Consider the following 12,739-nt stretch of genomic DNA (forward strand, 5'->3'; position numbering starts at 1 on the left):
CTGCAGGAGCTCTGTCACCGGCAGCCAGCCCATCTGGCTCTCAAGGACACCAAGAACACGGCAGGGAGGGCAAAGCTTTCTGAGCAGATGGATGGTGAGCCCCACGATGCAGCTGGCGGCGGCCGGGGTGGCCAGTGTCGCTGTTTGTTCAAGATAGAGGATTGCTTTCTTTGGAGTTTTGCTGAAAAATATGAGTTATCTTCTTCATTTTGTTTAGGGTAATCTAAAATATTATCTTCTTGCTCCCCGAGCTGCCTCCATACCGAGGTGTCAGTGATTCTCCAAGCCGGAGCTCTTCCCTGGCACCCACGCTTTGCTCTGCAGAGCTGCCTCTCATCCTCACCTACAGGTACCTTCACATCACCCCTCACCTGCCCTCCAAAACCCAGAGAAAAACACCCTGCAGTGCTTAGTCCCTCAACCTAAACCCAAGGGAGGGTCTGGCCACAGTGCCAGTACCAGGGTAACTCACATCTTGCCATCCTGTTGCCCGTGCCAGGCTGCCTGCTCCTGCCTGCACCTCGAGGGGGGCATCTGGAGGTGCCAGGGCAGTGCCCAGTTCACTCTTGATCTACAGCACGTGAAAATCCTCACTTCTATCGATGCAGCTTCTCATGTCTTGAATGTTGAAACACATGGGTGTGAGACCAGGGCTTTGCCGAGGAGGGAGCTCCTAGCACGCTGTGTGTGTCACAAAACTCATGCCTGGCCAGTGCTGACCCAGGTGCCAGGTTGGGATGCAAAGCTTGGAACTACAAGTGTAAATATTTATTCATGGGTGTGAGATGTCCCAGCCAAATCAGAGCACCCAGGTGGGGTTTTTAATGAGGTTCTTACATCCATCACATCCTCGGGTACAGCACAAATTGACTGAGCACTGACACCCACACTAACAGATCTCCAGTCACAGGAAAACTTGGCAAAGCTGCTCTGTTTCTGCTCATCCATGGATCCAGGTGTCCTTGAGTCCCTCTGGCTGCAGTGACTGACCTGTGACACCAGACCAGCCTGGGATGCTGTGGTACCCTGGCCATCCCAGAGATAAAGCTGTTCTTTATCCCTCAGGGACTGCTCTAAGCCTCCAAAAGCAAAATCCTTCCCTCCAGAGCTGGCCTGTTTGTTTTACTTCAGCACAAACAATCCCAAAGTCTTCCATAAAACTCCAGTACCCCCTCACATCTCGGTGTGCCATGAGCACTAATATTTATTTTACCATTAACACGCTTCTGTGCCATAAAGATTCGTGAACCGGTGCGGGAAGGGATGCGGGACCCTTTGGGGTGGATCTCCCGGGGAGATTAACCGGGGAGCTGGTGGAAGGGCCGGTTCTCACCCGCTCCTCCTGCTTCTGCTCCCTTCTGCGGGGGTCTGGCCCCCTCCTGCGGGCGGCCGCGGGGCCGGCGGGTCCCGGTAACGGTAAGGGCCAGCGGGGTCCCGGTAACAGCCGGAGGGTCCTGGTAAGGGTGGCGGGTCCCGGTAAGGGTAAGGGCCGGCAGGGTCCCGGTGACGGCGGCGGGTCCCGGTAAGGGTAAGGGCCGGCAGGGTCCCAGTGAGGGTAAGGGCCGGCAGGGTCCCGGTAAGGGCGGCGGGTCCCAGTAAGGGCCGGAGGTGCCCCGATAAGGGTAAGGGCCGGAGGGGTCCCGATAAGGCTAAGGGCCGCCGGATCCCCGGTAAGCTCTAGCAGCCCCAGGGGTCTCTCTGCCCTCGACAGCTGCTCCGCCCGCCGCCCCCGGCCCTCGCCGCCCCGCGGGGCCGCCCCCGGCCCGCCCCCGGCCGGCCCTACATAGCGGCGGTGCCGCCCCCGGTGCCGGCCCCGCTCCGCCATGGCCCCGGCGCTCCGGCTGTGCGCGCTGGCCCTGGCGCTGCTGCCCGCCGCCGTGGCCGCGCAGGAGGTGGCCGGAGGTAAGCGGTGACCGCGGCCCCGCGTGGGGCTGGGGGCGGCCGGCGCTCCTCGCACAGCACCCAAAATCCCGACGGGCAGCGGCTTTGGACCCCGTTTCTGTGGGGTGTCCGGGGCGGGAAGCAGGCCGGCAGCCAGCGGGGGCGGGTGGCCGCTGGTCAGGGGGCTGTGGGCAGTGAGAGCTGGGAGGGAAGGCCGTGTCCCTCGCTGGGAGTTCCGCGGGGAGGGATCCCGTGCAGCCCGGTCTGTCCCTTCGAGGTCGGGAAAGTTGGGTGGGTGCTGCAAGTGGAGATTTGCTCGCCGTTTTTCCGGCTTCCACTGCAATGGAACTTCCATGCCCAGGGGAGCTGAGGCTGCCCCATCCCTGGAAGTATCCAAGGCGGGGTTGGACGGGGCTTGGAGCAGCCTGGGCTAGTGGAAGGTGTCCCTGCCCATGGCGGGGAGAGTGGGACAAGATGGGTTTAAAGCCTTCCTACCCAAACCATTCTGTGATTCCATGATTTACTGGTGATAACAGCTCAGGTGAGAGAGCTGCTTGCCTTCCCTGACCAGGGGGCAGTCACTGGGCAGCCAGGCTCCTGCTGATGGCCCTGTGGAGGGTGGGGGAGAGTGGCTGGGCAGCCTCAGACCAGGAAGAAGATGGGTGTTGTTGGATATGGATGGGTGTCCAGCTGCTCCTCCTTAGTGACTGGGGGGTGGAGCAGAGCCCCCAGAGGTGCTGCACCAGGTGGAGAGGAAGCTGTAGCAAAGGCAACTGCCTACAGTGTCCTAAGAAGTCTTCCCCCTCTTCCAACTGTTCTCCATTCACTTCACTCCTCCTGTAGCCAGCTGTCAAAAGCATTACCCAGGTGACTTCTAGCACAGCAAGAGCTGCTGTGGTGTCTCTGTCCCTGAGGAGTGCAGTGCTTCCTGTGCCATGCCATGTGAGCTTTCTGGTCACCTGAGATGGGACATTGGGACAAACCAAATCCTGAAGGGCTGTGGTGTCCTCAAAGCAGCCCATTCCCAAACAGCTGTGAGTGGGTGGATTGACTTAATGACTTGGAGGATGATCCCCAGCTGGGGATGTCAGGAGAGGCGATATCCTGGAGGAAAGCAAAGCCCAGTTAAAACCACAAGTTCTACTTTTGCCCACCACTGGCCTCCTGTGGTGTGGGAGTGTGTTTTGTGACTCCTGGTAAAGAACAGTCCTGGAGCAGCAGAGGCACTGCTGTGCTTTTCCAGCCTCAGTTGAAGAAATGGGGAAGATGCAGCTTCAGAGCATTTAAAACCTGCAATCTCAGACTCTCTGGTGTGTAAACACCCTTATCTGAGCTATGTTAATCAATTGCCCAGTTGTTTGGAAGGCTATACAGAGCATGTGACTGCTGACAGTGGGTCATAGCTGAGGGTTCCTGCCAGCTGGAGGGAGAAAATCCAGCTTTGCTGATTGTCAGAGTGGAAAACAAGCACCTCTGGGATTGATTTTTTCCTGATTACGACACTGCAAAGCAACAGTCCTTCATCCAGCAGTGAGTGGTCAGGCAAATTAATTTGAGTTTTCCTTTTTTTGTCAAACAGGCTGCTGCTTAGACTCTTAAGCAGGAGTCAGTTTTAAATGGCTCATTCTTGAGGCCTTGGCAAACCACCCTTCCTTGCAGGTCTGGGGAAGCACACCAGTGAATTGCAGGTGAATATCCTGTAGGAAGGCATTTTCCAGGAGTACTGCTGGGAGCTGTGGCTAAGCTCAGAATGGGGGCTGGACTGAGCCAGCTTGTCCTATGTTCAGGTTCAGACTTCATCCATTCCCCTGCCCAGTTGGATGACTTCATCCATGGTGGCTCTGGTCCTGAGAGCCACCTGTGTCTGTTCAGCTGGGGTCTTCTTCTGCCAGATGGGGATGGAAACAGCTTTTGAACGTGAGCACAGATTTTGGCTGCAGTGCTGCTCCCATTGCCTGGACTGTGTCCTGCTGAAGGAAGATTTGGATGAACTGACTAGGGTAGAGTACACCCCTCATGTGCAGCAGGAGGCCTCCTGCAGGATCTGCAGCTCTGTCTGTCCCCATGTACTCCTCTGCTTCTCCTGGTAGCAACTTCTGTGTCTGGGGCTTTTTTGCTTGAGGTGTTCCATCATCTGGTGCTACAGGACTGTATCACCTACCCACTGCTTGCCCTCAACCTCACAGGGTCCCTCCAGACCTACTCTAGCTGTGTCCCCTGGCTGCCCTACTGCCATAGCTGATGCTCAGGCTTTTAGGGAAATAAAACCCAAGAGAGGAACTCACAGCTTAGGGCTTTGTCAGCAGAGCAAGGCAGAACTTGCATTGCATTTGGGCCTCCCACTGTGACACGGAGTGCATGCTGAAGCTGGTGGCTCTTGCAGCAGCAGCCTGCACTGCTGCTGGCCCAGTGGTGGGTAGGAGCAGGCATGGAGGAGCCCAGAGTTTTAAACCACTGAAACTCTTCAAAGTCCTGAGGTGTCTTTTTTCCTTCTTGCAGATTGTAACCAGTATACGAACAGGAGCTGTGAAGAATGCCTGAAAAATGTCACTGTGAGTAGCAGCAGTGAGACACCCAACTTCTCACCACGCCTTAAAAAGTTTCCTTCCTGGAAGCAGAGCTGGTCACCTGCCTTTGTCCCAGACATGCTGCAAATTCCACCCACCTATGAGGGTGAGAGGGCAATCCCTCTGTGGTGCTCTGGAAAGAGGTTGCTAGAAACTGGGTGGGTTTTGTTGTGTGCTTTTATTAGGGTAATGGAATTGCTGAGCTGCTTCCTGATGGATGGGCAATGTGCTTGGAGAAGGGACTGAGTGGGCTGGGCTGGCTGGTCAAGTTCCCCTCCAGCAGCTGGGCCGTGGCACTGGGTGGGTGCAGGATGTGTACTGGTGTCCTGCCAGTCTCTGCTGCCTTATCACAGATATCAGCAAACTTGAACTTGAGTCAGATCTTGCAGCTGATGTAGCCAGAACCAGTTTGACCAAACTCTACTGAATGCTGGGGTTGGGGGTTGGAGCCACCAGGAGAGGAGTGTGCAAAGCTCTGCAGATGGTCTGTAGTGGCTGGGCACATGCACACCTCTCCTGCTCATCAGCTTTATGTGTGTGGAGTGCTTTGTCTCAAAGGCTTTCTTCTTATCCCAGAAATAAACGTAAAGGATTTGTCTTGTTAATGGTGGGATTCTTAAGGCTGTCCTGGGCAGGGCCAGCAATTGGCTCAGTGATCCTTATGAGTCCCTTCCAGCTCAGGATAGTCTATGATTCTAAGCCAGGAGAAAGATTCTCAGCATCTTTACTTGCTCTAGAACTCTGCACTCCCCTCTCCTGCCTCTCCTGCTGTGATCTGTGCTGACACAGCTCTTACTCCTTAGCACCCTGTGGCTGCTGGGTGATATCTGGTGAGCCAGCAGAGGTGGGCCCTATGCTGTGGCTGCCAAGCAAAGTGTGGGTCACTGGCAATAACTCTGTGCTGCCTGGTCCCTGTGTCCTAGTGCCTGTGGTGTGCCAGCAGCAGGAGGTGCATGGAGTACCCCGTCCGAAGGATCCTCCCCCCGGCCGACCTGTGTGAGCTCCGCTCTGCTCGCTGGGGAGTCTGCTGGGGTAAGTGCCAGCCTGGGGTGGTGACTGTGTGAGTGCCTGCTGCTGTGGGAGGCTCCCCTGCCTCCCCATCTCTCTGCCAGTGTAGCAATGACAGGCTGAAGGCAGTCAAGGTTCTGCAAACTTGCTGAAGCGTGGGCGGGGAAGCAGAGTATGAGCAGTTCCCTGCCTTCTGGCAAGTAGGACCCGTGAGGATTTAGCTACTCCAAAATACATCCCTTCTGCTTTGGTGTGATGGAGGCTCCAGACATGGCTAGCACCTGGGAACAGGAGTGGAAGGTTCTCTGTGGGCCTGTGCAGCCTTTCCTGGTGTCTGAACCCCAGAAGACCTCTTCCCTGCAGCTGGCACGTCTCTCTGTGCACTGCTTCTGGCTCTTCACGTGGCTGCTGTCCCAGATGGGCTCCTGGAACCAGAGGTGTGGTGACTTCTCTGGGAACCTGTGTGTGCATCTAGTGCTGAGTGTACTGTGGTCCTGCTCAGCTTTTAACCACTTAAGAAAAAAACTCTTATAAAACTACCCGTGCATGTGCAGATCTCCTCTGGGAGCTTTTTCTGGTGGACAGCTGCCTCTCCTCCCTGCTGCTCTGTTTTCTGAAGGATTTCTGGAGAGACTGGTACCTTGTTTAGACCAAGCTTAGTGCAAGTTCATGCTCAGACAGGAGCCAGCTTTTGGGGGCTGGAGCAGGAAGGAAGCGAGCTGGGGGCTGGTTGCTCTCACCCACCCCCTTGATGAGGTGTCTGGAGCTGAATTGCCATGGCCTGTCATCTTTTGTGCTCGAGGCTGGGCTCTCCTGTCTGCCCACAAGAGTTCAAACTGCTCTTATGCTTGTGCAGGAAGAATCTCCTCTTTGTGAGCCCTGTGGTATGCTTTTCTGAAACTTCTGTATGACCTTGAAATACTAGTTTTGATATGAGTAGCTTCACAAAAGGTTTCATTATAGAAGATCACATTCCTTGGCTTGCAAAACTTGCTGTGAGGAGATTAGTCCTGTGGGAGATTAGCTCTTATGTGATTCTGCATTTTTGGTGTGTGTGTGACTTAGCCTCTGTCATCAGCTGAAGGAGTGCCTGGTGCTCTGCCACAGACCTCTCTGTGTGGGAAGGGGGGAGCTGAACCCCAAACTCATCCTGAAACCCCAAAAGGGTTTCAGAAGCACTGATGCTGCTGCAGGCTTTGAAAACAATTTCAGTGGTGGAGTCAGCTCAGGCTGGAGTACCTAAAAGAGGATCTATTTAGAACAGATAAAAGGAAGAAGTCTCTTACAATGAGAGTGATGAGGCACTAGCACAGGTTGCCCAGAGAGATGATGAATGCCTCATCCCTGGAAACATTCAAGGTCAGGTTGGATAGGACTGTGAGCAGCCTGGTCTAGTGAAAGCTGTCCCTGCCCACGGCAGCAAGTTGGACTAAATGACCTTCAGAAGTGCTCTGAGCAGGTTCAGGTGCACTGAGATTTCTGTAGCCTGGCTGTTGTGTGCAAAGTGGCTCCTAAACAAATATTTTCACAGGCACAAGTCTCTGAACAGCTTGAACCACGCTTGGAAGAAACTCCTCTTTGTTGTTGCCTGAACTGCTTGGCATCCAGATGTGTCATTTTTGGCTGGTGTCTCTACTGCCATTCCTGCAGGAGCTGAGTAGGATGAGCAAGGACCAGGGCTCATGGCTGCTGCCTCACCATGTTCCAGCAGGTTTTGTTCTGTGTGTGGGCAAGCAGAGACCCCCAGCTCTGGGGAGACATGTCAGTCAATTGCAGGAAGCAGGACTTGGCCCTCAGCTGCCTGAGCAGCACTGCTGGCCCCAAGCTGGTAAATCCCAGCAGTATTTGTTGCAGTTTTTCTCTTGCCCAAGGACTTCAGACACCTCTAAGTGCTCATCTCATCAGAGATGACTTCTGAGGCTGGCTCCCATGGACAGTAATTCCTCCCTGTCAGAGATCCTTCCTTAGCCCTGAAGCCTTCAGCTGTTGGGTTTTGTCCCTTAATGGTTACTTTTTACCTGGATTAGTGATTAAGATAGCTTTGCTCCTCTTTCTGCCAGAGGAGTTTGACCTGAGTGCATTTGTCCTTGCCTTTCTTCACAGCCAGTAACTGAGCACTCCTGTTAGCAGGGACATATGCTCAGCTGGTGTTTATTTGTGGGTACCAACACTTGCTATATCTACAGCTAACAATGTCCATTTGCTTTCCCAGGTGGTTGCACATCTCCAGCCCAGTGACTGAAGCTGCTGGTGACAGTAGTTGTATGTTCATAAACAGGACTAGAGAAAATGGCTGTAGAATAAGAGGAAATGGCCTCAAGTTGCACCAGGAGAGGTTTAGGTTGGATAGTAAGAAAAAGATTCTTCACTCAGACAGTGGTCAGACAGTGGAACAGGCTGCCCAGGGCAGTGGTGGAGTCACCATACCTGGAAGCATTCAAAAAACACACAGCTGTTGCACTGGGGGACATGGTTTACTGGAATACCTGGCAGTGCTGGGGGAACAGGTGTACTTGATGATCATTGAGTGCTTTCCCAACAATAGTAATTCTGTGATCCTATATTGTAACCCCAGGCAGCTGTGTCTGTGTGTGCTAAACACGTTTTTGTCAAATCCTTCAGTGAACTTTGAAGCCCTGATCGTTGCAATGTCCGTGGTGGGAGGAACACTTCTGATCATGTTGGGGGTCTGCTGCTGCTGCTGCTGTTGCAAGAAAAAGAGCAAAAAGTAAGTATTGGGGGGGTCCTCTGACTGGGGAGCAGCTCAGATGCAGCCATGTGCTGCTGCAGAACTGAGTGCTGAGTACACTGAGGGGCTTTTCTGTCTACCAGGCCAGACAAGGATGATGAGAGAGCAGCCAGGGAGCGGGAGAAGAGGCGGGTGCGGCAGGAAGAGAGGTGAGTTTGTACCACAGGCCCTGAGGCTGCAGAATGATTTGGCTCTTATATGTGCCATCAAACGTGATGCCAGGAGGCACCATGGGGCTCAAGACATGCAGTCAGTGGCTGCTTCAGCCCTAGCTCACACACAAGCCTCATTAGGAATGTCATGCTGGGGTGACTCGTGGATGTAGCATCACGAGTATTGCGTGTGCAGCTCCCCGAGGGCTGCTGACGTGTGGGCTCTGGTGATCCCCAGAGCCTCCCTGAGCAAACCTGCCAGCCTGGAGCTCCCTGTTGGGAATAAGCAAGGAGCTCTGGCTCTTTTTGTTCCCTTTTGTATCACCAGTTACTGACTCATGGCTTTTCTGTTTGCCTCTCGCAGGAGAGCAGAGATGAAATCACGGCATGATGAAATCCGAAGAAAATACGGTACAGTGCTGACATGAGTGATTCAAACTAAGCTTTAGATGAAGCAGCCTCTGTAACTGTGCTCCTTGCCATGGTCACAGCTGTAGATGAGACCTGGCCAGCAGGGATAACATGGTCCCTGCTTCTCTTGGCTCAGAGTAAGTGTAGAGATGCTGGGGTCATGGTGTGTGAGCCCACACAGGGGCTATTTTTCCTGGGCGGGGAAGAGGAAGTGTATAATGTTCCCCAGAATGTGTCCTCCAAGCTTACCATGTGGGAGAAGCTGATGGAGCTTGACTGGAGGGGAGAAGCAGAAGCTGGCGGACACAGCACCATCATAATGCTGTTACCCTTCAGGCACAGCTCTCCAGTAGCCCTGTGGTGAGCCAGCAGCCTGGGGTGTGGGGCTAGGTAGGAATCAGAATGCCCACAGCTGCAGGAGCACAGAGCAGGGACCAATCCCACCCCAGTCCCTCTGGTCCTCTGTGCCAGCTGTGGTGTCTCAGTCCCCTGGGGATAGGAGTGCACAGCCTCCCTCCTGGGGCTGGACTGTCCCTCAGGTGAGTCCCACAGACCTGGGCCAGGTCTGGACCTAACTGAGGGGAATATCAGCTTGGAAGGAAGCAGGGAACAGCCAGTTGCTCTGTGCTGGGGACAGCCTGCCCACTGGGGCTGCCAGGGGCTCTGCCAGTGTCTGGCTGTGGAGCAGTTGGGCTCATGCATGCTGCACTTGGTGGTCTCTGGCTCTGGAGGGGCTGTAGGGAAAACTAGAGACCTTTTCTCAGCCTGCAGCTGCTGCCTGCTGCAGGTCCAGGTTAGGCAGGAGATCCCAGGGCCTCTGGATGGGCTGGCTCCTTTGGGGAAGAAAGATCAGGCAAAGGTGTGCCTGAGGGAGCTCTTGGTATAGGAATCATCTGTCCGTGGAGGAGCTGTGCTCTGGGCCTGTCTTGCCATGTCAGGGCTGTCTTGCTGCAGCCTGACCCCAGAGTTTGCAATCTTGTCCTTTGTGGCTGTTCTTCAAAAGTGTTGAGCTGGGAAAGCAGCAAATAGCATGGCATGTGGCTTGTTGCTAGCCCCAAAGTCAGCCCCACACCCTGCCTTGCTGCTTCCCAGTCTCGATGCAGGAGTAGGGAAGCAAGTCTAAGAACAGTTTTAACTTAATTTGGGTCTGGGCTCTCTGCTTGTAAGTCCAGTCTGACAGAAGGGGTGTGCAGAGGGAGCGCTCTGGAAGATTGGGCAGGCTGCTTTACCTGGACTGTACATGGACTGCCTGGGAGAGGAGTTTCCCGTCAGGTCAAGCTTCTCAATGAATGTCTCCTCTTGTGCCGAAGGGGAGAGTGAAACAGCGAAGCAGTGCTGACTGTGGGCACCGCTCAAGTAAGAGCAGGTGTTTTGGGAGAACTGCAGCTGGGAGGCTTGGGAGTGCTTAAATGACAGAGTTATTTCCCAGGACTGGTTTTCTGGCTGGCTGTGACCACTGTGGGAGCTGCTGTCTGAACAAATCTCTCCTCTCTTCTAGGCCTGTTCAAGGAAGAGAACCCTTACGCAAAATTTGAGAATTAGCATCTCCAGACACACCCACCCACCCTGGTGAACAGTGCCTTCTGCAGAGCCAAAAAGTCTCCAGGCTTCCTCCCCCCACCACCACAGTGCCACTTCAACTGCCACAGATGATGACCTAAATCCTTGGTGACACCATTGTCCCCACTCCAGGTGCTTGGGACTGGCCAGAGCTGTGCTCTTGCCCTGCTGGTGCAAGAAGCCATGGTGGCAATACTGGAGGATGGAGCATTTCTTCTCACTCACTCCAGGGTGGTTGTGGTGTCCAAAGCAATGCACGGAGCAGTCCTTGTCCCAACCAAGGGCAAAAGCAATGTCACACCTCCCTCACTCCTGCCTCACCAAGAGCACTCCATGCACACACAGCTAGGCTCTTCTCCTCTGCCCCCCCTGCCCCTTTTTTTTTTTTCTTCTAGTATATGCAAAAGCCAGCAGGAGTTTCCTGACATAAGGGTCAGCAGAAGGCTTTGGCTGTCACTCCAGGTGCCTGCACTTATCCCAGCACATCAGCAGTCCTCTCAAAGAGCACAAGTTTCTGGTGATCTGGTGCTTCCAGGAGGAAGGTCTTATGTGCACCTTCTCACTTGCAACTAATCTGGGGAAATGCCCCAACTCTCCTACCTCTCTGTGCCTTTCTAGAAAGGTGGTCTTTGGCTCAATGGCCACATCTGTTAGCAATACTGTAAGTTTCAAGTGCATTTACAATATGCTGTCAGTATATTAAACTGATTCAATTACTGTTCTGGTCTGAAAGAGTTTTAATTCTGCTTCCACAGCAGGCACAGGTTGGGAGTAGTGGCTGATGGAGTTGTCACTGTTATGTGGCTCTGATTCATTGGGGGTAGCTGGGGGAGGCAGAAGCAAGGCTCCCTCAGGCTCTTGCTGGGCTTGAAAGGAGTCAGTTCCCAGAGATGTTCAGGTGTTGGGAAGAGCTTGGGATGGAAGTAAGGCTGCTCTCCAAGGAAGCAGCTGGGTATTCTGGCAAGAGTTTGGCCTTTTGTCCCCTGGCATCTCTAGGAGAGAGCCCCTGTGTACATGGGGGGGGCCCAGGGGCTCAGACTGCAGCCCCAGCAGTGTAAGGGAGCTGGGCTGGGAAGGAGGATGGAGCTGCCTGCTCTGGAGTCTGCCCAGGGCTGGCCATGCAGCACCCACAGCCCCGTGTGCAGGCTGGGCAGGGCTGGGAGAGTCTGGGATAAGGAAAGCTGCCCGTGGCCTCCTGCTGGGGGAGACTCCCATGGGCTGGAATAAAACTCTCCCTCTGCCTGGCTGGGCTTGTGGAGCTCAGCACGGCTGCTCCAGCTGAGCTCCGGAGCTGAAGGGGGGGCAGCTCTGGCTGCTGCCAGCACGCCCCAAGGGCAGGACTTGCAGGTGACTTTTAATGCAGATTGTCCCTGGCTACTGCCAGAAGAGGCTGGGGTGGGAGGAACAAAGGGACTGACCCTGCCAGGCTCTCGTGGTGGCTGCTCTCCCACCTTGTGTCCGAGCAGGGGCTGCGCTCCGGTGCTGCCAGGGAGCGGCGGGTGCACACGGCAGGGAGGTGATGACCCAAAGAGATCCCCGTTTGGCTGGAATCCCCTTGGGCATGGAGGGTGAAGCGTGGAGCCCAGTAAAGAGATGGGAAAGTGCTGACAGGAGTCTTGCATGTGCTGGCCCAAAGGGCCTGTGGTGCCTCTACCAACCAAAGGTACAGGGAAAGCTGAGGGGGCTTTGTTTGAGAGGCATCAACATCTGGGGACAACTGGTGCTAAAGCCTTTTGAGCTGCCTTTCCCCTGCTGGGCAGCACCAGGCTCCAGTCCCCCTCCTGCCCTGGGTCTGGGACCAGTAAATTCATTTTTGGTTCCCGGAGTGCTTCCCACTGGCCCTGCTCCCAGCACTAAGGGGTGATGTCTCCAAACCTATCAGAGATGGGGGGCCCCTGCAGGCAAGTTCCTCTTCCTGAAACCCCACTTGTGACTGGCTCTGTCCTCCTCTGCTGAGCCAGGGCAGCAGAGAGACCTGCTGGGAGCCAGGATGGATGGTGGATGGAATGTGGCCATGCTCTGGGGACAAGCAGAGGCCAAGCCATGCTGCCAGGGCAGCACCCAGTGTCCCTGGACAGAGGCACTGTCCTCTGCTCTCATCCTGAGCTTCATCCTGGGCTCCAGCATCCTCATCCCAGGGGCTGCCTCCCATAGCCTGGGGTGGAGCTACTCCTGATGTTTCTAATTCCTTCTGTGAACGTTGCTGTGTGCAGGGATCATGTGGCTGATGCACTGAAAAGCTGGTGGACCCTTTGGCTTGGCTGGGCCATGGTGGGGAAGTGAAGCCGTGTCCTTGCGTGGCCAAGGTGACTGCTCAGGTCTGAGAAGAAGCATCTGCAGTGTAACTGAGAGTGGAGCCTGGCAGCTAAAAAGACATTTCACAAGGATTAACTGGTCCTTTGCAAGGCTGC

The 12,739-nt window shown here is 54.8% G+C and overlaps 1 protein-coding gene across 1 annotated transcript; it reads left to right on the forward strand.

The window, feature by feature from the left end:
- The first annotated feature begins 1,776 nt into the window (after positions 1 to 1,776).
- On the forward strand, positions 1,777 to 11,045 carry PTTG1IP (PTTG1 interacting protein). The gene is made up of 7 exons (XM_059855047.1): positions 1,777 to 1,902; positions 4,381 to 4,433; positions 5,372 to 5,480; positions 8,079 to 8,184; positions 8,289 to 8,354; positions 8,722 to 8,768; positions 10,267 to 11,045. Exons 1-7 carry the CDS (start codon positions 1,824 to 1,826, stop codon positions 10,308 to 10,310), a joined length of 504 nt encoding a protein of 167 aa, XP_059711030.1. The 5' UTR covers positions 1,777 to 1,823; the 3' UTR covers positions 10,311 to 11,045.
- The last annotated feature ends 1,694 nt before the right edge of the window (positions 11,046 to 12,739 follow it).

This window comes from Haemorhous mexicanus, chromosome 10, assembly GCF_027477595.1.
Source record: "Haemorhous mexicanus isolate bHaeMex1 chromosome 10, bHaeMex1.pri, whole genome shotgun sequence".
Classification (NCBI taxonomy): Eukaryota; Metazoa; Chordata; class Aves; order Passeriformes; family Fringillidae; genus Haemorhous; species Haemorhous mexicanus.

Coding starts and splice junctions, on each gene's coding strand:
- PTTG1IP (XM_059855047.1), top strand. CDS start 1,824: ATGGCCCCGGCGCTCCGGCTGTGCGCGCTGGCCCTGGCGCTGCTGCCC. Junction 1,903..4,380: donor CGCGCAGGAGGTGGCCGGAG/GTAAGCGGTGAC, acceptor TCCTTCTTGCAG/ATTGTAACCAGTATACGAAC. Junction 8,355..8,721: donor CGGGTGCGGCAGGAAGAGAG/GTGAGTTTGTAC, acceptor TGCCTCTCGCAG/GAGAGCAGAGATGAAATCAC.